The sequence below is a fragment of the Pteronotus mesoamericanus genome, unplaced genomic scaffold, assembly GCF_021234165.1.
Source record: "Pteronotus mesoamericanus isolate MK-2021 breed Mesoamerican mustached bat unplaced genomic scaffold, CSHL_Meso_final scaffold_1186, whole genome shotgun sequence".
In the NCBI taxonomy this organism is placed as follows: domain Eukaryota; kingdom Metazoa; phylum Chordata; class Mammalia; order Chiroptera; family Mormoopidae; genus Pteronotus; species Pteronotus mesoamericanus.
In genome coordinates, this window is record NW_026555302.1 from 9274130 (window position 1) to 9297988 (window position 23859).

Sequence of the window (23859 nt, forward strand, 5' to 3'; positions counted from 1 at the left end):
AGGAACACAATTCTGCTGCAGGAGAAACCACACACCCATCAGCGATTCTCTCCTATTAGTGAGTTCTTGACTTGACCTTGTGAATTTCCAAAGTAGGTAAAAAGAGTTCTGATGATCTGCAAGCAAATCCACTCACAGATAAATGAACCTATTAGTTCCTGGGTTATATCTCGAACACGCCACACTCCAAACCTCACGGCATGAATAAAAAAATAATGGTTTCCACTTTCCAAAGTCATCAACACAGCCCTGGATGGGTTGGGGCCTACCTGATGCTCTAGCTCATGGGATGCTGTGGCACGTTGTGCGGGGCCTTCCCCTGACGTGGCCAGAGCTGGAAAGCAAGACTGCACTAAGCTCTTACCAAGCCCTCGTGGCCAAAGCCTGGAACACCCAGCTTGGTTCTCAAGACTAAGGGGTTCATGATCAGGACACTAAGCCCAAGGGGCCATAAACCAGGGTAGCCCTCATAGCAGAATGGGAAACGAGGTGAAGAGAGAGATCAAAGCCAATGGGCCCGAGCCAAGGATTGTGAACGTCACTGAAGAGCCTCATTTAGACTCACTGGCTCTCAGCTGAGGCTCCGTGGGCCAGCCAGGCTGGTTAAAGATGCAACACTGCAGGAAAGACAGGCCACTGGCCGTCACTGGTTAAATACAAAATGGATAACACATCTGCTGCCGCCAGGCATCTGTCCACTCTCCCTTGCCCATTTCAGTATTAATGGAATTCAGGTCATAAGGGGTAAGGAGGAGGTAGCCAGGAATCCCTCTCACTGTGCCCAGAATTTGAGGGTTTCATATTATGGTCTATCTACATCTACAACTGGGATTGATACAAAGATGCAAAAAGGCTCCTTCTATCCTTTGAAGAGTATGGACAGATTCAGATTTTAAATCTGTTCAAAAAGCAAATATATGGGATCTATTAGGTTCCCTGTGTATCAAAATTTACTATATTGCTCTGATTTGCTGGCGGAGAAGGAAAAGCCAATTTGCATGGTTCCTGTCAGTCACATGTGGTTTGGAATTGCTTATGCATTCCAGATACACTCTGTGTAAACTGGAGAATTGTATCTTATTTCTACTGGTTTGCATGCATGCATATGAAACTTGTTTACCCCCAATGCCAAGCAAAAATAGGTGAAGAACTAGCAGCAGTGATCGCAGCTAATCAACTTCTTTGTCAAAACATCACAGCTGCGATGGGTGAGAATTCTTGTCCCTCGGGTCTATAGAGGCTGTGACTTCTATTTTTCTAGTTTTTTATTCAGTTCTGTTCCATGGAGCATCGAGAGCTAAAGTCAATCAACACACAGTTTCTGATACCTACTATGCGCCCAGCTCTCTGCTGGGCACTGAAAGATACTGAGCAGAATTCCTGCTTCAGGGAGCTCAGAGTTTAGTCGGAATGAACAGCAAGTAAATAATGAGTTACCACCCAGTGTGCTAGCTGCTTTTGTAGAGTGTGGGTAGGATATAAGACCCTGTGGCAACCAGGAAGGAGATTGCCAAAACTCCAAAGAAGGTGAATCCTGATGGTGGAGTATGAGCTGAAGCGAAGAGGGACTGGAAGACGTTCAGGAAAGTAGGAACACTTTGTGCAAAGACATGAAGCTCATCAAGAACACATGTTCCAGGGACCCAAAAGAAATTCTGTGTGGCTTGAGGCCAGAGGTGGAGCCAGTGGAGAAAACAATTTGAAAACACATGAGAGAGAGAGGCAATAATCCTAGTAAACAATGTTATTTTAATAGTCTACATCCTGGTGTTAATATTGGAAGATGTTTGCTAGCTAAGAAGACCCAAGAGTTGCAGATGAACCAGCGAGCATTCCAGTGTGCTTCATCCTAACCCTACCCCTTACTGCTTCTCCCTTTGAGCGCTTACAGCAGTGCCTGGCAGAGAGATGGCACTGAGTGAATGTGACTTGCTGTTGCTGCATGGGGCAGGTGGGCTTTAAGATGGGCCCTAATGATCCAGGCCCTGATGCAAGCCTCTCCCCTTGAGTATGGGCTGGACTTATTGACACGTTTCTAAGGAATAGACTGTACCAGAGTGATCGGTTGTCATTTCCAACATTATGTTATAAAAAGACTGTGGCTTCCCTTTTGGGACGTCTCTCATGTCCTCAAATGCTCTGGCCTTCTTTGTCTCTTGGATCATTAGCTTCCATGTCATAAGAACACTCCGGTGGCTTATGGAGAAGTCCACGTGGCAGGGAACTGAGCCACGCCCATGTGAGCACGTCCACTGTCAGCACCTATGTGAGTGAGTTTGGATGCCGACCTTCGGAGGCCTGCCAACAGCCACCCGAGGGAGCCTGGAAGTGAATTCCCCGGCTCTAATCACGCCTTGGGGTTACCGCAGCCTTGGCCAACAGCTGGGTGGAAACCTCCTGAGAGACTCGAAGCCAGAGGTACACAGCTGGTCTGCACCCAGATTCCTTGCTCACAGGAACTGTGATAAGACACTAAATTTTGGTGTACTTTTCTGTGCAACAAAAGATAACTAAAATACTATCCTAGTACTATCTCCTTCCATTCCCTAATCAAAGCTGGGTTTCTGGAATACCTACATTGGGTATGGTAGTATCAGAGTTTCTTCTTAGTGAGGGAGCACTGCCTGGAAACTTGGCTTTTGTGACTAGAATCCCAGTCGCCTGACACCTCACTCCTTGATGGACCAACCCCAGTGACCTGTGCCCCATGCAACTGATGACCATTCACAGAATGAGTCTGGCCCAGCTACGGCACAGAGTCCTGGGTTTGGCTTGCCCACCACCTCCCGATCCCGTCAGCGCCAACCTCGGGTCCACCAACACTACGGACTGCAGTCCCCCCACCAGTGGCGGCAGAAGTCCCGGGAACCTTATCTAGGTGACCACCATCACAGAGGCCCACAGGAAGACACACTGAGCTACTGTATTCTTGCTTTCTGTATGTAACTCTCATCAATTATACAACACACCTTAGAAACTAATTGTTAAACTTATTATATACACTGTCTAGGTGGGAACAAGTGGGAGAACATAGATTCCTTGTGGAACACTGGGTTTTTGGTAGCACATTTTTGGCAGTTTATACAACAAGGTTAATTTAAAGGCAGTGGTTTTACGCGCAAGAAAAGTTTTAAGACCTTGTAAAGATGTTAAATATTTACATAAAATATTATGTTCAGCTAAGGAATGAAAAACAAAATATAAAACCCAAATGTGCCTTCTACCAATGGTTCTTTGCTTACTACTTCTGTCTTTTTAGTAATTCTTAGACCCCTGTTTTAGTTAGTGATTAAGTACCCACTGCATACACAATGCTCTGTGTGGAAACGCTAGCAGTCTATCACAGCCACAAGAAAAAGAAAGGAAGAAAGAAAGAAAGGAACTTTGTACCTCTGTCCCAGGTGGTTTTGCTCCTCCTGCTCTGAGGCGCAGTTATTGGGGACTGAAGGACGTATGTGGGTGGATGTCCTCAGAGCCACCGCTGAGATGCCCACCAATGAGGAGGAGAAGTTCAGCAGCGCGGAGGCGGTGCGGTGCAAGAGGACTTGCGGGTGGTGGCTCACATTGATAGCCAGTGGGTTGCGCTGGCATGACAGTTCGTAGGTTCCTGAAGAGAGATAAGGATGTGAATCACATTTTAAACCCTTCATATACCAAAGCGATTCTCAACTGGTGTGCTCCAAGAACTTTTAAAACATGCAAGACCTGACAATTTAATCAGGGGCACCAACCTCTTTTCATTCAAATTGTCCAAAAAAAATGACAACAGCCAGCCTAACAATAGCTGTCTGGTGCGAATGAATCAAAATTATACCTATTTGTTGTCAGATCAGCAAAACATATATACAGTTTTTTGGTGTGCTACAGAATTTTAGTAATTAGTTTATGTGTGCCTTGAGATGAAAAAAGGTCGAGAATTGCTGGTGTAGCACCATTTTTCCACAACTAGCATACATTTTATCCCCTCAGTAGCTGTGTGACATAAGCAAGACCCAAACAAAGATCAGAGACAGACATGGAGTTGACTCCTGGTCTACTGGATTGTTCTCCGGCGCCCCTGTGGGGATAACTGTCAGACTCACCGAGAGAGTGGTTGTTTCCACTGACGTCAGTCAGGTGAAGGGTCACTGTCGGCGGCTGTTTGCCAGACACCAGGCCATCAGAAGTCAGGAAAATAAAAATCGCCGTGGCCACCCCTGGCCTATCGAAACACACCTAGGCATAAGCACAGGTACGTGTGAGCCATTGTCTCCCCTGGGCTACCGAGACGTTAAATAAGAGCTCCCTTCTCCCCATGGAGCAAGCACAGACAGGTACCCAAGGTCGCACTGAAAGTTCAATAAAATTAGATGGAAGGAAGATAGCTTTCAGCTACTGGGCTTCCCATCTTCTCCTGAGACTTTTTACCTCAACTGTTTCTTTTTTGTTTGAGCTGGTCTTTCTTTAAATGTCTTGAAAGGCTCAAAGAGATCATTGCTAGTGACAATGACACACCACATCACCAGCCAACACCTCCCGATCTCCAAAGTGAGACTGGTGGGCAGGTGGGCACCAGGCTGCCCTCAGCTGTGGATTGGCACAGCCAGCTCATCTTCCTCGCCCCCACCTCCCTCCCCCGAACACTGTCATCGGAGCCTCTCACACTGCACATGAACGAGGACGTAGGGGAGAGGTTATGGCGGAGCCTGCTGTTTCTGAGGTTAGGAGCCGCCAAGCCGAGTGTTCTCACGTGGGTCTCCTGGTGCCCCAGGCACAAATGTCCTGCCCATGGCTAGAAACTAAGCCAACACTGAGGCACAAACAAACAGTTTGGTCGTTTGTAAGCAGTATTCCTAGATGCCTAGGCTGATTAACAATAAATGAGTCTTTCATAGTATGGAAGTCTTGTCCCTGGAAATCCTTTCCTATAAGAGAAAACATCTTGGGGATTGGGGGGTGGCCTGGAGAGCTTGTTTTCCACACTGAAGTCATCTGAGGCGGTCATCCTGGTTTTGTTTCCCAAGAGCTCAGCATTACTCCTTTTTCCTTCAGATTCGCATAGCGAATTTTTTATTTCCATATAGGACTCTATTTATTTACCCTTCAGATTATGTACATATTGAAGATATTTGTTTACTGATCACAAAATACTTTTAGTCTATAAAGTGGCAATTAAGTATCCTTTTTAAATTAAATTTATTGGGGTGACATTGGTTCATAGGGACATACAGGTTTCAGGTATACATTTCTATGTTATATGATCTGTATACGGCATTGTCACCCGCTACCCAAAGTCAAATCCCCTTCTGTCACCATAGAAGTAGCCCCTTTAACCCTGGTAACCACTATGTATAGCAAAAAAGGAGGGGACATACTAGGAAATCGTAAGTGTATTTGACTCTCTTTTTCTCCTCTCTAATTGAGTTTATTGGGATGACAGTGGTTAATAAGATTATATAGATTTCAGGGGTACCATTCTACAATACATCATCTGTATACTGTACTGCATATTCAACATTACTCTTAATTTCTGCTGAGAAGAAATTCTCGCCTTCCCTGGTGTTCCGTGAGAGTCACATTACTTGAAACTGTGTACACTTCTACAGCTTTTCATCAGGTCCTGAGGGTGATGAAGCCCCAAGACAAGTGTCCTCAGGGCAAAAGCAAGGTACCACATCAAATGGCAGTGACTTCCTCTAAAAACGGGGGCAGGAGAGTAAAACATGTTTTTCATTTTAACAGGAATTCTTCCTCGTCCGCAGACTGCATTTTCCTGAGTCTCAGTCGTGTGTTTATAGTGCTCATTTGCACTGCTGGCTTAATTAGGTAGATTTTATGACTTGCGGTGGTCGATGAAGTACAAGTCTCCCTTCTTCCTCTCCTCCTTTGAGGGAAAGACCAGCCACACTCTCTTTTTACTGTGTCTTTTTTCCCCCTTTTTCATTTCCCTTCTTTGAAGTAATAAATATTCCTTTATAACTTAAGAAATATCCAGACCCATAGGTTACGACTTGCAATACGAGGTCCTCTGTGCCCAGCTGGCTGCAGGCTGGACATGAAACACACCGTAGGGTAACCGGCAGCCTCACACGGAGCCCTCGGCTCTGGCGGCAAAGGCCACCAAAGTGCCTGGGGACTCCCACAGCCCCCTGCCTCCGCACACCACCAGAGAGACCAGAGAGCTGGAGGAGAGCTCTAGGGTGTTTCCTGAGCCAGGAACAGACAGGCTCTAAACAAGTGCCTGGTGGCTTTACCTCCCAGTAGGCCTCAGACTTGAAGGGTGGGGTGGGGTGGGGCGTGCAAGGAGGAGCAGAAGGGCTCCGTCTCTCCCACCTCTGTCACCACCCCATAGACCCCACCCCCGTGAAATTAATTAGTGGGCGTGTGGGTTTCTCTGTTCTGAAGGCCTCTGTCCAAAACCTCCAACTCGTTTTATACCTCGCAGAAGTGTGTCTCCTTGCTCTAAGAGCCTTTGAATGCCAAGCCCTTTGAGTCCTGAAGCCAGCTCCTGGTGGCAATGTCTCCGTGCCTGGATTTGCGGGACGTGGCTATGCCAGGAATTCCAGGCCCTGGCTTGAGTGGAAAAACCACAGGTGAGACTTACCAAGGAGATGGAGGCAGAGGAAGGCTGGAATACACAAAACAAAGACAAGGATCTGAAAAAGGTACCAGATGCCCACTCTGGGGCATTTCTTCTCAGAGCGACACAGAAGAGGTAACCAAATTCCAGTCTTATCCAAACACCAAACAGGCCCCGTAACCACAGCTTGAAGCAGGGAAGTATCAACTCTCTCATACAACTGCTGCAGCCTCTGAATCAGAGGTCAGTTTGAACCTGCACACGTGCGCATAATCCATCTGAGCAGGGTAAGAGGGACCAAGGAAGTTCACCGCCCTGGAGCGGGGCTGGCCAGGCAGAGTGCAGGGTCTGACTCCCAGCCCCGTCCTGCCTCCCTGGGTGAATCTGAACAACCCATCCCGCCTCCTCTCTGAGCCTAGGGTTCCCCTCCTCCACACCTGAGAGACATGCGCACTGCCAACCTCACGAAGCTGCCCGGAGCAGTGGCTGAAATCACCTGAAAACACACAGGACAGCACCTATCGTCCAGCAAGGACTCTGTTCAAAAATTCTCATTTCCCCAAAAATATACTTTATTCTGGTTACACTTCAGGAAAACAAGGGTAAAAAGTAAAAAATTGTAATGAAACATACATACGCATATTTTGGCATCTAGAGAATTGTGATTTTCTAAACTATATAGACTAAAATATTTCCTATACATTATATACACTATTTTAAATGGGTACTTATAAAAATGAGAGCTGGGACTCTAGGTTCTACTTCCATTGAAACAGGCAATATTTGAGGCTCTTGGTTTGGAATGTATCTCTATAAGAGAAACCTATTGCAAATATGTATATATAGGTATACATTATATATACATATATAACTCTTAGACTTTTCGGACATCTAGTTCAAAATACAATTATTAAAAATCTACTTTTGTTGTACATATAAACTTCTAGAACTTACAGTATAAATCAGAACACTAACTGTGTATTCTTTATTCAAGCAAAGACAATATTTTTAAAAGTTGCTCTTTCCACAGCCAAGTCACAGCTACTTTAATACATATACTAGTTCTGACTATTTTTACTTCCTATAAAATAAATAATGAATTTTATGTTCCTAGATATGAAAGGTAGGTAGTGACGCCACCTCTGGCATTACAAGTGTGACACCCTCGAATCACCACACCAAGCGCATTATGGGAACAGCTGGTCCCACCCTCTTCAGGACAAAGCCCCCCAGATGCACGTCCTGGGTGACTACTCAGATCTGCCCCAAAAGGAAAAGCTAAGATGCTCAGAGGCCACAAGCACTGAGGCTTTATCTGTAAGGTGGTATTTGTTTTAACAAGGAGATTGGATTCATGTTACACATGGGTGATATAAAATGAACTTGAACATGGCTCTGAGGAAGAAGAAAAACTATAGCTGGACATCAGAAAGGAGGGGAGATCTTTTAGAAAAATAAGTGGTTCTCAGGACAGAGGAATGGTTTCAAGATAAAGGGGCTGCCAGTGAAATTATCTCAGTGAATCCATCACAAAATACTTTGAAACAGAGAAAACACAGATTGGATAAATGGCTAGACAGACAGACAGACAGCGACAGACAGAAGTAGGAAACCGATCCCATACGCTCAGTTGCGTGTTCATCCAAGCCTGCATGTTAACTACCAGACCTAACTCCTGGCCATCAGTGAGGACGAGGCTGAGGGAACGCTTCCCTAGGGCAGAATGGCTTGGGCTTAAGAAATCCCTCTTTGGTGTGTCTGCTGGGCACAGACACACTTACTGTACCCCTAAGGCAAGCACTTAGCTCCCAGGCCGCCCTCTGTAGTGGTCACTGGAGAGCAGACCCTGAGTCTGCACCACAAACTTGAAAAGAATCCTCTCCGAGGTTCTAAAATGCTTTTGGTTAGTTACTGGGTTGTTATTTGCTCTGTGCCCTCCCATCTTTACTCATCTATGGTACTTCCTGATCCCAGAGAGAAAGGGGAGGCCCTGGAGCAAGAGGGGATGAGCAGACACTCCATCTGGTTGTGCTGCTCTTGAGGGCCCGTCGAGTGTGACCCCAGGCTGTGCTGGAGCCTCCATCGAGCTCACTGGGCTTCTACTCCCATTAGAGATTTCTGTCCTATGACATCCCCAGGGTACAAAGGTTATATTATATAAGTGGGAAAAGCAGGACTCCAACAGCTTAAGTGCCTTCCTCTAGCTAAATGCTAGAGAGGCAGGAATTTAGGTTTTCCACCTTGGTTCTGTATTCTTTTGACTGCCCAATGGTTCTTACTTTGGGGCGAGCAGGAAGTCACAGATTCTTTATAAAATGTAATGACATTTGTGCTCTCTACCCCACAAAAAATGAAGCCACACAAACACTCAGTCATAAGATTCACACAATTTCAGGGAGCTAAGAGAAACCTTTAAAAGCCATCAGCAGTCCAATGCGGGGGGGGAGATTGGTTAGACAAAATTGCATAAAGAATCCTTGCACTATTGGTGGAACCATTTGGCTTTTTAATGGTAAAAGAAATTACCGAATACTGGAAATTTTATATGGACCTCCCTATAATATTGCCATGTGCGTGTAGATTTCAGATATTGGACAAGGGAGAGATTAACGCTCCAAGTTTCAGGGGATTTGACCTGGGGTCCGAATCTAACAGATGAAGGAACGGTGTGAGGCAGCAGGCCTCCTGCCACTGCGCTGTCCTGGTGCTCCCCGCATGCGTGGACATGAGTCAGAATGGGGGGCAGCTTTGAACCTCGTTTGACTTCCTTCCTGTGTCCAAGCCCCTGTCTCTCGTTACTGGTCAAAACCAAGGTGATGTCCTGTGTTGTTCCTTCACAGGACAAGCGAGACTATCAACACCATGAGCTCCGGCGGCTCTTTTTTCAGAACAGTGAGGTCATTTTGTGAGATGAAGAGGGAACCACCATGACGACCCTCACTGTCCAATGGGAGACACTGGAAAACATGGGCTTTGGCAGGTCAGTGGACAGGTTCGGCTCAGAACCGACTCAATGGCTCAGCTCCGTCTCAGGACATTTCCTCAGCTGTGGTCTTAGATAGCAGGGCTAAGTATGCAGAGGTTCCATGTTAGAAGAGCCTGTAGGACTCAGCAGGCGGTTGGAAAGAGACAAAACAAATCTTTAGTGACTACTGGGGTCTGCCACTCAGACCCCTTCCGTTGTGACACGACTCATGGAAATCTCTTCTTGGAAACTGCCCTCAGAGGAAGAACGCCACCATGAGGTCACGCCACTTTCCTGGAACGGGAGGGGAGGGGAAACCCATGCCCAGCGGTCTTTTGATAGGAGTGAGTGGAATCCAGGAGGGACAGCTCAGAAGGGCCATCGCAGCTCCCGGTGGGATGAGATGCGGAAAGTCTCAGGCGGCTGCTCCTCCCCTGCCCACTCCTGCTTCCGTCACCTCCTCTCGCAGCTGTCTACCCCCAGGAAAGTTCTTGATCAGCTCTGGCATGCAACCCCTCATCTCAGAGTCTGAATCCACCTATGACAAAGCCCGAGAATGAGACAAGGTATTATGGAGACGGCGCTCTGGGAACAAGATTGCATAAGCGAAGGGATGGAGGTGTGCACTGCAGAGCCTGGTAGGAAGAAAACCAAACAAATGCTATCTCAATGACTCATGAGACTTACAGTCTGCTCAGATGTCACGTCTAGGCCTGCAAGAGCTTCTGTGTGAAATCAATAAAAAGGCAGATGAGCAGTAATCAGCTAGGAAAGTGAAGAGCGGAGCTTTATCCTCTGGGGATCAACTGTTTGGGCCCTGGGAGATGCCCCTCCTCTTGCAATGCGCCAGGCTGGTGGGTGGATATGAAAATCATACCTACGTCGTCATCTCTGCTTTCTCAGGATCATTGCGGAATGCAGGAACCCACATAGGTTAATGTCCCACTCAGAAGATTTTCTTCGGAAAGGCAAGAACTTTTTGGAAACTGCAATCATGTGTACAGAAATAATTCCAACATATATCAGAAATCTTGCCCTCTTCAACAGAGAATCCTCTAACTAGCGGACCCTCTGCGTTTCTGCCTAGCTTGCAGGCAATGCGGATGCTCCTGGTGCCACTGGACTTTGAGTAGCAAGGTTCTGAAGGCAACAGTGGGTGTAATTATCTATGTCCTTAGCATCTGATAGCCTAAGACTGCTCCTCTTATTAATATTGTTTATCTCATTTTAAAAAATGTACTATCAAGCTTAAAATAAAATGCACACCTGGAAGGAATCATCTAGTCCAAAGACCTCATTTTAAAGTTAAGGAAACTGGTGCCCAAGAAGGTCGTATGATTTCTGCAAGGTCGCTTGACTGGTTAGTGATAAAAAACAGGGTTTAAAACACTGTTCCTCTGAGTACATGTTTCCTTCCAGTTGCTAAATTCTCTACTAATTTGTTGCTCCTTTCCTAGAGCAGACTGAAAATTCAGATGTCTAGTACTGTTAGAACTGTATGCAAAAGTAAATAAGCTCTAACAAAGGGTCTTGACAACTTTCCTATGAACAAAGTAAAAAATTCAAAGTAATGTTTGGACTTGGTGCCTTCTACACTTGAACTCTTTCTTTTTTGCCAATCTGGATGTTTTTTTTGGATGGCTGAAATCATCTCTGAATAGAGGATTGACGGCTGACTGATTAAATCAAAAATAACTACAAGAGTTGCTCAATTAGCAAAAACAAACAAAAACAAAAAGATGTCCATTTAAATTTGAATATCAGAGTAACAACAAATAATTTTTAGCATAAATATGCCTTGAATATAGAGTAGACTTACACTTTTTTCCTGCAACCCGAAGTTGGAAAGATATAAGAACACACAATAAGAAAAACAAAAAATTAACAGATTGCAGAAAGAAGACCAGAAAACACTAATGAAAATGAAAAGAGTAATGAAGGAAAGAGTTTTGTAGATAACTTTAAAAAACTAGAAAGAGAAAGTGTTAGGAGAGGTCAACACTTTTTGACCAAGTAATAGAGAGTACATATTTCTAACATGAACTGATCCTTAATTTCTGAATGAATGAAGGTTCACTATTTAAGTCTTCCTAATAAAATGTAGGGCCAAAAGGAAGAGGAAAAATAAAAACCTCTAATAATGACAAACAGCTGGCACAGTAACAAAGTTGTTATGCTCTGAAAAATCAGTGTTAAAAACAAACAAAATGCTATTAAAATCCATGATTTTAAAAAGAAATCATGAGCTATTACAAAATAGTTAGGGCAGATGGACAATGAAAGTACTGTATAGGCTACAACCAAAGTAGGGCTTACCCGGGACAATTATGGAGCAATAAAAATTAATCATTCAAGGGACTCAACATACAGAGCTAACAAAGAACATCAATATAAATCAGAGACACAGGAAGAGATGAAACAACAAAGATAAGGATAGAAATCAGTGAGTTTGAGAACTAAGTGGAAAAAAAACCCTGAAAAGTTGTTTTTTGAATAAATTCCAGGCATGAGTAATCAAGAAAAAGAAAAGGGAAATTCAAAAACATACAATATAAAGAAATTGATAGCTATAGCTAAAACAGCGATGAGGCATAGTAAAGACAATTTATGAACAACTATCAGCAATAATTTGAATATGTTCTAGAAATTAATATATTTGTGGAAATATCCAATAATTCAAAATTGGAAATGAAAAATTAAATATTTCAATAAAAATTAAAGGCCTTTAAATGACAATCATAATTTTTTTCCTCAAAGTAGCCCCAGGCCTAGTTGGTTTTATAGGTGGGCTCTGCCAAATTTTGAAGAAACAGAAGACTCCTTTTTTACACAAGTGGTTTTGGAAATTTTTTTAAAAAGGGAAAACTGCCCAATTTTATAAGGCTTGTATAATCTAAATACTTGAAAAACAGAAGATATAAACTAATTCCACATATGGGGACCACATATGGCAAAAATCAGAAATAAAAGATTAACCCATAAATTCCAAGAATACATTTAAAATGTACCATAAATAAATAAGTTCACTTTACAAAGGCAAAAATGATTTGATATCTAAAAAAGAAAACAAATCTATCAATGCACTTCAACATAATAATGGATCAAAGGAGAAAAATCAAATGCTTATATCAACAGATGAAAATCAAGTGTTTGATTATTTGACTTTCCATATACCAGCGTATTTTCCAAGAGGCAGGAAAAAAATGATCTATGGCTTAATCTAAAGTTTATATGGAAAATAAGTGTTCAGAAATAATGAACAGCTAATGCAATTTTTTAAATGTGCAAAAAACATAGGGGGACATGCTTTACCAGGCATGTTTACATAGTAAACGTTATAGAAATACACAGCCAACATAATATTCAATGAGCAAAAACTAAAAGCATTTCCCTTAAGATCAGGAACAAGACAGGGATGTCTGGTTTCACTACTCTTATTCAACATAGTACTAGAAGTCCTAACCACAGCAATCAGACAAGAAGAAGAAATAAAAGGCATCTAAATTGGAAGAGAAAAAGTAAAACTGTCATTATTTGCAGATGACATGGTACTGTATATACAAGTAGAGACCCTAAAGATTCCACCAAAAACTACTAAAACTAATCAATAAACTCAGTAAAGTAGCAGGATACAAAATAAATATTCAGAAACCAGTTGCATTTTTATATACCAATAATGAGCTATCAGAAAAGGGAAACTAAGAAAACAATCCCATTTACAATTGCATTAAAAAATACCCTGGAATAAATTTAACTAAGGATATAAAAGGCCTATACTCAGAAAATTATAAGACACTCAAGAAAGAAATTGAAGAAGACAGAAATAAGTGGAAGCGTATACCATGTACATGGATAGGAAGAATTAACATCACTTTTTTCATTTTATGTGTATACATACACATTCCTTTTATATATAGATATATCTGTATATACATATTTAGTTAGGTGGTTCTATTAAAAATATTAATAAAAAATTAGTAAAATTGATAAGACTTTAGCAAGACTAGTCAGAAAGAACAAAAGAGAAAAGCCAAAAATTAACAGTAGCATGAGTGAAAAAAAGGTTCCAAAGATCATGGAAGCATTACAAAGAACTTAAGAGACCATTAGAAAACAAATTTAATGCCAATAAATTTAAAACTTGAGGAAAAAATGGACAACTTGAAAAAAAATCAACTTACCAAAATTGATCAAAGAAAAAATAGAAAGCCCAAATTCTTCTATATTTGTTTTTAAATTTTAACATATAATTTAAATTTTTTCCTCAAAGAAACTCACGGTTCAAATAGCATCACTGATGAATACCTCCAAAATTAATACCAACGTCACACAAAATATTCCAAAGAACTGGAGAAAACAGAAACTTATTTTAGCAAGTCAAATCTAGCCTTCATCATAAAACCCGATAAGACAGTAAAACGTAAGAAAATTAGGTGCCAAGCTCTAATGAACATAGTTGAAAAATCACTTAAAATACCCACAGAAAGATTCCAAAATTGCTAACAAAATTATACATCGCCTTCAGTTGTTATTTTTTCACTAGGTCTGTAAGATTGGTTCACATATAACAGTTTATCATAGTAAGTCAAGAGATTGATAGGACTAGGGGAGAATAATATGAACATCTCAGAACCACTGAAGCATTTGATAGAATTCAACTCACTTTTGTCAGAAAACTACACAATGTTAAGATACAGTAAAGATCTAACTAACTGAAAGAACATATAAGAAAACTGGTATGTTAAAGAGAAATCTCTCTCCAAACTGATTTTTTTAGATCCAATGAAATCCCTATCAAAATTGCATAAGATTTTTCCCATGTGTGGAAACTGAAGCTGATTATAAAATTTATATGGAAATTCAAAGGACCAAGCAGAACCAATACATTCTGGAAAAAAAGAAACAATGTTTTAGAACGTACATAATCAGATTTTTAACACTCACCAAAAACATACAGGAAGTAAGAGCATAATACAATGCAAGAATATACAGACCAGCAGAACAGAGTAAGAATCAACAAAGAGAAAAAAATGAAACCACAGGGGGTACCTTTTTATCCCCAACAGAATGGCTAAAATTAAAATGTCAGATACCACCTCTGGTGAAAATGTGAAGCAACTGGAATGCTCAGAAACCTCTTGCGGGACCACAAGTACTGTGAAAAATTATTTGGGATTATCTGCTAAAGCTGGTCTTCTGCCTACCTACAATCTAGCAGTTCCCAATATACCCAACTCTTTGTGAACATTCACTAAAAGGAGTGTACAGAAAGGTTTAGCCGAATTATTTGTAGTATCATTATAGAGGAAAACTAAACATAATCCACATGGTCATCAACACGGAACAACAAACAGCAGTGCATCCTTGCGCTGGAACGCAACAGGGAGTGAAAGGAGAGTACACTCCGTGAAGGTTCTCACAAAAAGTTCCAGAGCAGACAGAACTAATCTGTGCTGCTAGAATTAAAAATCATAACTACCTCCGTGGTGTAATACCCAAGAAGAATGAGAGAGCCTTTTGGGAGTGATGCTAATGTCCTGTTTCTGGATCTGTGTGGTGGCGAGAGAGCACACTTTGTAAAAATTCATTCATCTGTGCATTTTTGATCTTGGCACTTTCCTGTTTGTGTGTTACACTTTGATAAACTGATCACTAATAAAAAAGCATAGATTTCAAAAGGAGTGGAAATAAATTCTAAATGTAAACACTCTGAGATGAGAAAAAGAAGTTTCCTGACAAGATATTCCAATCAGTCATGTGCAGACACACACGCACCTCTGCATATACAGAGGCCTGTGCACAGTCTACCTGCAGCCTTCACAAGGAAACACCTGGGCCACTTACTTTGAGCCAGATCCCGTCCTCTCTCTCCAGGCTACCTTCCTGCTGCTCAGTGCCTTCGTCCCGAGGTCTGCCTCCTCTGGGCACACAGGGAAGCCAGCCAGGAGGGGAAAGGTGCTCTGGTGAACCTGGACGGTATGATGTGCAAACCTGAAATGCAATTTCAACCAAAAATGAAATGTAGAGGGGGAGAGATAAGATGACTCAATTCGCCAGCTCAGAACCATAGTTTTCCTCTCTTTCTGAGTGCCCAGGGATCGCATTAGTGGCTGGAAACCGTTCTCAACGTAGAGGGATGTCTCAGGGCTCCCTGCTAGCCTCCGGATAGAACTTGTCTGGGTAGAAAACCACACAACTCTCAGCCCACCATCGCCCAGGAGATCTTGCCACGAGAACAGTTCCTGGCACCTTTCAGGCAACTGCTTCTCGAATTAGCTATGGAAGTCTGTCCAGGACAACAGTCAGATCCTTGCCTTGCAGGACCTATGGGCCCCGGAGGGAGGCTAGTGAGTGAGGGAACTGCTGAGCGCTCTTGTGGGTATGGAAGCCAGAGATGAGACACTCCAGGAAACCTTCCACTTCACTTCGGGAAGATGGGCAACGAAGACTAAAAGCCACTTTAGAAAGCTGTCACTAACTCAGAATCTCCCAACTTTCCTGGCTGCTTGCCCCTGGGCATCAGAACTCTTGCAAAAATGCCAGCACTGGGCTGAGGGAGTGTGGTAGTCATGGCTAGCTGCCCACCCATACCCATTTCCCCTTCCTTTCATGTTAACAAACTCCAATTTTGTTCAAGAAGACAGTGTGACTCGGTATAAATGCTCATCTCCTTGGGGCCCCTTACAACTAAGGGTGATTAAGTGACCTGGATCTGACCAGTAAGATGTTGGTGGAAGTCTACAGTGTTGAACGTCCAGAAAAGCTGCCATTTTCCCAATAAAGAAAGAAAGATGCAGCTAGCAGGCATTGATTTCCCTTCTTCATGCTAGACATGGCTGCTGCATGCCTCAAAGAACAGCAGTCACCTTACCAGCAGCAGCAGGAAGAAAGCTGCGGGCCAAGGATGCAAAGAACTGGGCCACGGAAGACATCTTGGTCCAAGATGAGTTTCTGGAACTGAAGCACCAACCTTGGCTGGTCCCTCAGTCTCCTGGGGATGCCTCAAGTATAAAATGCAGTGATTTCACCCTGGCCTCAAACACATAGGGAACTAAACCGCCCTTCTCTTGAAAGGACTGAATTGTCTATTGTTTTGAGGAATGGAAGAGTTTACTTGGCAATGGACACACCTGGAATAGTACCCAACAGCCAAGCTCTTCATCTGCTTCTCAGTATTCAACTCACATTCCTAGAAGCCAGTCTTTAGAGTCCTCAAAGGGCCTCCTGGTTATTTAGAGGGATGTTTCAGAAAAATCGTATACCTAAGGATTTGTTTCCAGTACTAACTCTAGAATTTCTCCAATAATAAGAATTCTTTAAATCAAATTATACCCTGATCTTTAATGCATATTTTAAATTCTATATGATCTTTGTAGTAACCCATTGAGTTGAATGCAAAAGGGTTACGATACCCGACTTATATATGAGAAAATCGGGGCCCAGAGAGGTTAAGTGGCCCGTTGAACATCACTTAGTAGTAACAATAGTAATGCTGGTGGAGCCAGTGGTGTAAGCGAGGCATTCTGTTTACTGCTTCTTTGTGTTCTTTTAAAATAAATTCTCTCAAACACAAAGTGTAGCTTCTGATATATGTACTTCTAAGGTTAATTTGGAGATGATCTGCATACCTTGAAGGCAACCATTGCATAGCCAAAGATTCTTGGATGAAAACTGGTGAGGGTATGTGAGTGAGGGTGGGGGATGAGATCTAATTGCTAGTCTAGAAGCTTTTCACTTACTTTTATCTTATTCTGGGTTCAGTATGGACTAAATCTGATGTTAAAGTCAGGTCTTGAACATCTTCTGGCTTAACTTACCATGGAATGAGGTTTTCCTGTTACCAAGGAAACAGGACACTTGTGCTTGTCTTCATGGGCAGAGTACGCCTGGCTCGCCCACTGATCCAGGTGTCCGCTGGGAGTGTAGAGGCCGCAGTCTGCGAGGCTGGTTTCCTTCTCAAAAGGTTCGCATACCCCATCTCCCTCAAATACGTAGCACAGGCTCGGCTCCCCTGCCAAAACACATCGTGTGACGTTTGAAAATGTGCCATGTAAAAACAATCGCATTTTTCCTCCAGCTCAAATCCCAAAACTGACAGTCTCAATGCTCACCCCAACCATGCAGAACACACACACACACCCCCCACCTAAAGAAGCAGAATTCTTTTTCATTGGGAAAGAGGTAGAACCCAGGCCCACAACCAAGGTATAAAAAGGGGTGGTGTTAGGGGAGAAGAAACAGGGAGAAAAAGGTAGCTGTGTGGCTGCAGAAAGAAAGTATAAGGAAGAGTTTGAGCAAGATACTTAAACGGGAAGTTGGGGATATTAGAAAAGTGGATAAAAGAACAAAGAGAATTTAAATGGTATAATGTTTGAGGTATTTGGATCCCCTTCATAGTTTTTGAAATATTAAAGCACTTGAGGAATTGGTTTTCAACTACTTTTTGCTGCTGAATTGTGTTTCTTCAACTCACCATTCAACTGATCTGAAACTGGACAACATGGGCTCTGGGTTTCCAAGGGCCACTCGGTATTATTTCTTTTAGCCTTACAGCAACCATGAGAGGTATGTGTTTTTTGCCTGTTTCATAAATAGGAAGCTTGGGTCTCAGTAATTTTAAAGTCAGGTTCCCCTGACTCATAAACCATGGAGCTTGAATTTGAGCCAAGCTCACAAACTGCAGGTCGGGGGCTCCTCATTGGCCCCCGCTGCCTCGAGCTCAGACAGGACTGTCTTCACAAGCAGACAGGTGAGCAATGAATGCTTAGGGAAAACCATCAGGGGCAGTACATTGAGCCTGCATTCTCTGCACATGTTCTGTACCTGCTCACAGGGTAACTCTTACGTGAACAGTACTTCACTATTGCTGTGTAAACCAGCTTCAAACATAGAAAGCTGAGGTGCAGTTATAAAGCCATTTATTAAGTTCTACTGGATTTTCTACCAAAATACGGAACAACTAATATTAGCGGCACATCTCCAATTTCCCGTATCTACTTAAAATAACTGGACATGACAATAAAACCATGATTCAAAATAAATCAACACATAGGGACACATTCAATAACACCATTACTAAAATGTACTATTACTATACCAATCTCTTTATCTTTATTTCTTCACAGTAATACCACAGGGCTGTGCCAGGAATTTTCACTGCTCATCAACATGGATTTATTAATCATTTTCCTTAATAATTTATTCAAGTCACCCTGGCCAGGTATCTCAGTTGGTTAGGGTGATGCAGATACCCCAAGGTTGCAGGTTTGATCACCACTCAGGGTACATACAAGAATCAAGCAGTGAGTGCACAAGTAAGTAGAACGACAAATCAATGTTTCTCTTTCTTCCTCCCCTTTTCATACCCCGCCGCTCTAAAATCAATAAGTGAAAGAAAAATTTTTAAATAATTATTCAAGTCAAGACCCCTCTGTGATAAATCGAGCTTTACTTGCCAGGAATAAGCCATTGTTTCTAGGACTTGATTCTAAGCCTATTTGGGGCTTTAAATTCCTGCAGATCATCAAAACTACAGCCTACCCCAAACGCCCCAAAGCAAAGCCAGTATGTGTATATTTGAAATGACTTCACCATAATGATTCTTTTCTTTCTCCCTCTCACCAAAGATATGTGTATTTATGTACATAAATATGTATTTTATGTAGTTATGTACATAAAGTATATTTATGTACATAAATATGTATATATTTTAGACGTATATAGACATATATTTCTGAATACATGTATATATTTTATAATGTGCATATTATTTATAATATATATTTGTTTTGTTTTGCTATTTATTAATGAGTGACTGTTTCTTCTTGCTTCTCTATTCTTTTACCACATACTTAAAATTTCTGCCTCTGTCTTTTTCAAATCCATCTAAAAATAACAGACACTTTTAAAACCCATATGACAACAATTCCTTCAGACCTAACCTTTGGAGAAATGATGGAATAGAACTATATACTTAGCCTACTATGAATGTATTACTTACTGAAACAGATGTCCAGCTGTGGAATATATCATGTTTAACTTTATCCTGTATGATTCAGGTACAGTCTTACTGGAGTTAGAAACTAAGGAAATATGGGATAAGGTGTGATGGCAACCAAGCGAGGTCTGCGCTGAGATTAAATGAGAGATGAGCTGCACTGGAGAAGGCGCGGCGTATGTCGGGGGGGCAGGGTGGGGGAGAGAGTGTATGTGCGTGTGAGTTCAACATAAGCCCTCTATGCCCTGTGAAAAGAAATGACACAAACAGGTGGAGTTCACAAAGGCCTGTGTGCAGAAGAGGGTGGGTAATCAGTTCAGCATATTCTGCACATCCACCCACATCTGCAGGACTGGATTCCTCTCTGGGTATTGACCATGTGAAGCAGGCCAGGTCAGGGTTAATAGGAAAGGGTCTGGAAACCTAATCACATGAGGGGATGTTTGGGTTGGAAAGGAGAATAATGGGGAGGCATTTCAAATATCTGAATGGTAGTCAAATAAAACAGGGGAAAAAATTATCCTCTGTAGTTTCACAGCAAGAGAGCAAGCACTTGATTAAGCACCAGGGAGGCTGAGCTCCAGGTTGGCCCTGCAGAGACCCCGTGTAATGCCGTGGGTGAGTCATTGAAGTGCTCTGAGCCTCAGTTTCCAAACCAGAAAGGAGGGAAGAAATTTATGACAGATAAAGCCATCTGCAAATAGAACAGTCTGTTTCAAGGCACATTCTTTGCTGCTAGAAGTATGTAGGCATAAGCTACGTACAAGGGCCCATCTCTCAGGAACTGGCAGAAGGAAGCTGGACTTAAGTCACTGGTGGCCTGTATGCAGGCAGGGGTCAGGCTGTCTATCAGACTCCTGGTACACGCTGCGCAGTCAGCATCTTTTGTTGGATAGAGGGAAGACTACTCAGATTCTGTGATATTAGGATTGTGCTTTAGAGAGCAGGGGCATCTGTGTGTTCTGCGCAGTACTTAACCCCTTAATAAATTCTACATCATCATAATCATATCCTGCTATATCTTGAGATGTAGAGACATTACAATATTTTTAAATGCTCCGCTGATTAAAATAACTTTGCTGAGTGGTTATGTTCCACAGAATCATTGCAATGTACGCAGACGGGAATGGAGATGCGATCTACCTCTCAGAGGCCCGCTGGCGATGGTTTTAATCAGAGCTGGGGGCGGGGGGTGCTGGGCAGCCCCCGAGTAGCAGGTGCCTCAGGTCAAAGCCACCTCGTTCTAATTCATTACTGGCATTCTCTGCGATTAAGAAACATTATGACCCTCTGTCATTCTTGATGATCTCACCTATTAAACATAGCACTCCATGTGACTTAGAATGACCCCTCGCCCTAATTCTAACATAGACTTCATGTGGTTGTGTTACTGAGCTGACACTGACACGAGACATGAGAAATCCTGATAACATTAATCTAGGAGGCGGTATAAGCGTGGGGTTGACAGAGATTCTACAGCCCTACTCCCTTGGCTCCAAGCCGGACATCACCACCTCTAGCTGCAGAAGAGAAGGCAAGGCAGCTGAGGCCCCTGTGCCGCAGGGCAGCGTTCTCACCCTCAGAGCGGGGACGAAGTGAGATGATGCGTGGGAACCAGTGTCTGGCACACAACAGACACGTCCAGGGTCCCTGTTGTCGTCGTCGTCACCATCATCAGTAAGGTGCACCTTACAGGACATCAGGGGCTCACAAAAAGGAGACACGGGAAACCCCCCCGCCCCGCAACAGGGCAGGAGCCAACACAGCGCTCCTGCACTCACCGACGCAGCGGAAGCCCGCCTCCAGGGCGCACGTCCTCGAGCAGCCGTCCCCGCTCCGGAGGCCTCCATCATCGCACTGCTCTCCCAGGTGCCTGTGAGGAAGACTCGGCATGTACGTGTACACAGAGGCGACGTTTCCTTTCTACTACCTCCACGTGGGCTTCTTAAAACTCCTTATTACATATGAGAAAGTGCAAGCTGGAGTGATTTCACTCGTATGTGGAAGATGGAGAACAACATGAATAAACAAACAAAAGAGAAGCAGCCTTGTAGATGTAGAGAACAGGTGCCAGAGGGGAAGGCGGTGGGGGCCAGTGAGAAAGGTGAAGGGACCAAGACGGACAGACTGGTAGTTACAAAATAGCCATGGGGATGTAAAGCACAGCACAGCGAATACAGCCAATAATGTTGTAATAAGTAGGTATGGTGCCAGGTGGGTGCTGGAAATATCAAAGGGAACATTTTGCCATGCATGTAATTATCTAACCACTATGCTGTGGTCCTAAAACTAATAGGAACATTGAAAAAATTTTAAAAAATGCAAACTGGGAAAAAGTGGGAGCTAAGAGAATGCTTTCGCACACACACAAAAATTAAGTATACAGACATTTATAGAAGATACAAATTAAGCAATGACTATTGATTGGCGTGTCCTGGGGATGTGGGAATTTCCAAAATTCAAGTGGCTCATGGCTCAGAAACACATGAGACCCATAAGTGTCCCAACAGTGTCTCTGGTAAGTGGTCTTTGCTAGAAAATGCTGACCAGCCCTATTACGAACGCAATCTGAGAAGCAGTGGATTTGGTGAGAAGGAAACCTGCTTGTCTATGTGTGGATTTGTTTTCTGTTCATTTCTATTTGATATTTCTTTATTTTCACTGCTTTGTTCAATCTAGATGCAGTTGTTGTTAAAGTCAGGATTTTGTGGAACCAAAATCCGACTCTATATACCAGAAGATCCAGCAGACAGAGGCAGCCTTTCCTCAGTCCAGACATCTCTAAGGCTCAGGTCCTGGTCCTTGCTCCCTACTACCACCTGGTGGCAGCTCATATGTATTGCAGGGGAGAAACAGGATGGGGCCAAAGTCTACAGTTGTTCGTATGGAAAATAATGTAATAATTAATAAATAACAATACCAGAATAGACTCTGTATTTTGCATACTCAGAACTCTAGAGCTGCTTTTTCCCCACCCTCTACCAACAGAAGGAATATGCGATTTTTGTTTTGAACCTCAAAAGCTGATCCAACTAATGACTACATTTGGATTGAGGTGAAGCTAGTTTAGAGTTATACCATCTCACAGAGATGGAGAGAAGATTAAATAATTATGCATGAGAATGTTTTAAAATAAATTAACAGTATGATATAAATACAACTGTATGATAATCACATTTAAATGGTAAGCTGTAAGTCAAAAAAAGATAAAAAAATACAAAATAACATAATTGAAGAAATTCAGGAAACTTCAAGTTCATGTTCATTTTGAAAATAATCTAAACAATATAAACATATTGTGTCATCTCGTGTTGCTGCCCAATAGAAATATGAGACCCATATTACATACACTTTTTAATTTTCTAGAAGTCATTTAAAAAACAGACGTATTTAGTTTTAGTAATATATTTCATCTAAACCAATATATCCAAAATAGCTTTTTAGTATATAATAAGTATAGGAAATTATTAATGAGATATGTTACATTATTTCTTTGAATGCTGGGTCTTTGCAATCCGATGTGTATTTTTCACTTATAAAACATTTCAATCCAAACACTTGATCTGTATTTCGTTCCAGAAAAACTTAAAGTTTTCCTGATACTGTCTCACATTTTGGCTTTAAAATTAAACTTAAATTACTTAAAATTAAATAAAGTTCAGTCCCTTCGCTGTCATTGCCACGTTTCCAAGGCTCAGCAGTCACCTGGGCCGGAGGCTCCTGTGCTGGGCGGCGCCAGCTACGAGTCAGCCCCGACTGGGCGAAGGCTGCCGCTCACGGGCCCGGAGCCCTGCGGCCCGTGCAGGTCCGCGGCCCCTCAGGATGAAGCGGCACGCTCCTCGAGTTCTCAACAGTGGCTTAGAGCGCGTGCACAGCTCCCCCTGCTCTGTGTGTGAAAGAGCGCCTCCAGCTGAGACAGGGCAGCAATTCAGACGCCTTCCCACGGGGTGGCAAGACTGAGCACGGCTCTTTACAAAGAGGGGACCCAGGCAGAAGCTTAAAGGGATGTTTTGATAAGGAAACTTGCGAGGCCCAGTAGCCAAGCAGGTACTGCTTCAGGTGAAGCTGTTGCAAGGCACAGGAGAGATGTGCAATGCCAAGCTAGGAAGCGGGCCCTTCGTGCCATAGGCCTAGACCCCTGGGCAGATGTGGCACCCCCAGAGAACAGCTGCAGGAGAGCCTACAACATAGGACAGAGTGCTGTTCAAGCAGGGCTCCTCCTGGGCAGCAGTGGGGACCAAGCTCCCCAAACACCTTAAGTGGTAGGCAACAGGCTTAAAAAGAAGCAGGCAGACCAGGGAAAACAACAGCCAGACTTCTTCGGTGCACATGTGAGGT

The 23859-nt window shown here is 43.0% G+C and overlaps 1 protein-coding gene across 1 annotated transcript in view; it reads right to left on the minus strand.

Moving 5' to 3' along the window:
- PAPPA2 (pappalysin 2) overlaps window positions 1-23859 on the minus strand; it is a 201459-nt gene that overhangs the window by 77827 nt on the left and 99773 nt on the right. The window contains exons 9-13 of the mRNA XM_054587725.1: window positions 21303-21394; window positions 17342-17535; window positions 15369-15515; window positions 4083-4215; window positions 3391-3607 (exon numbers count right to left, since the gene is read on the minus strand). Coding sequence (XP_054443700.1) covers window positions 3391-3607; window positions 4083-4215; window positions 15369-15515; window positions 17342-17535; window positions 21303-21394 — 783 coding nt within the window. The remainder of the gene's footprint in view (window positions 1-3390; window positions 3608-4082; window positions 4216-15368; window positions 15516-17341; window positions 17536-21302; window positions 21395-23859) is intronic.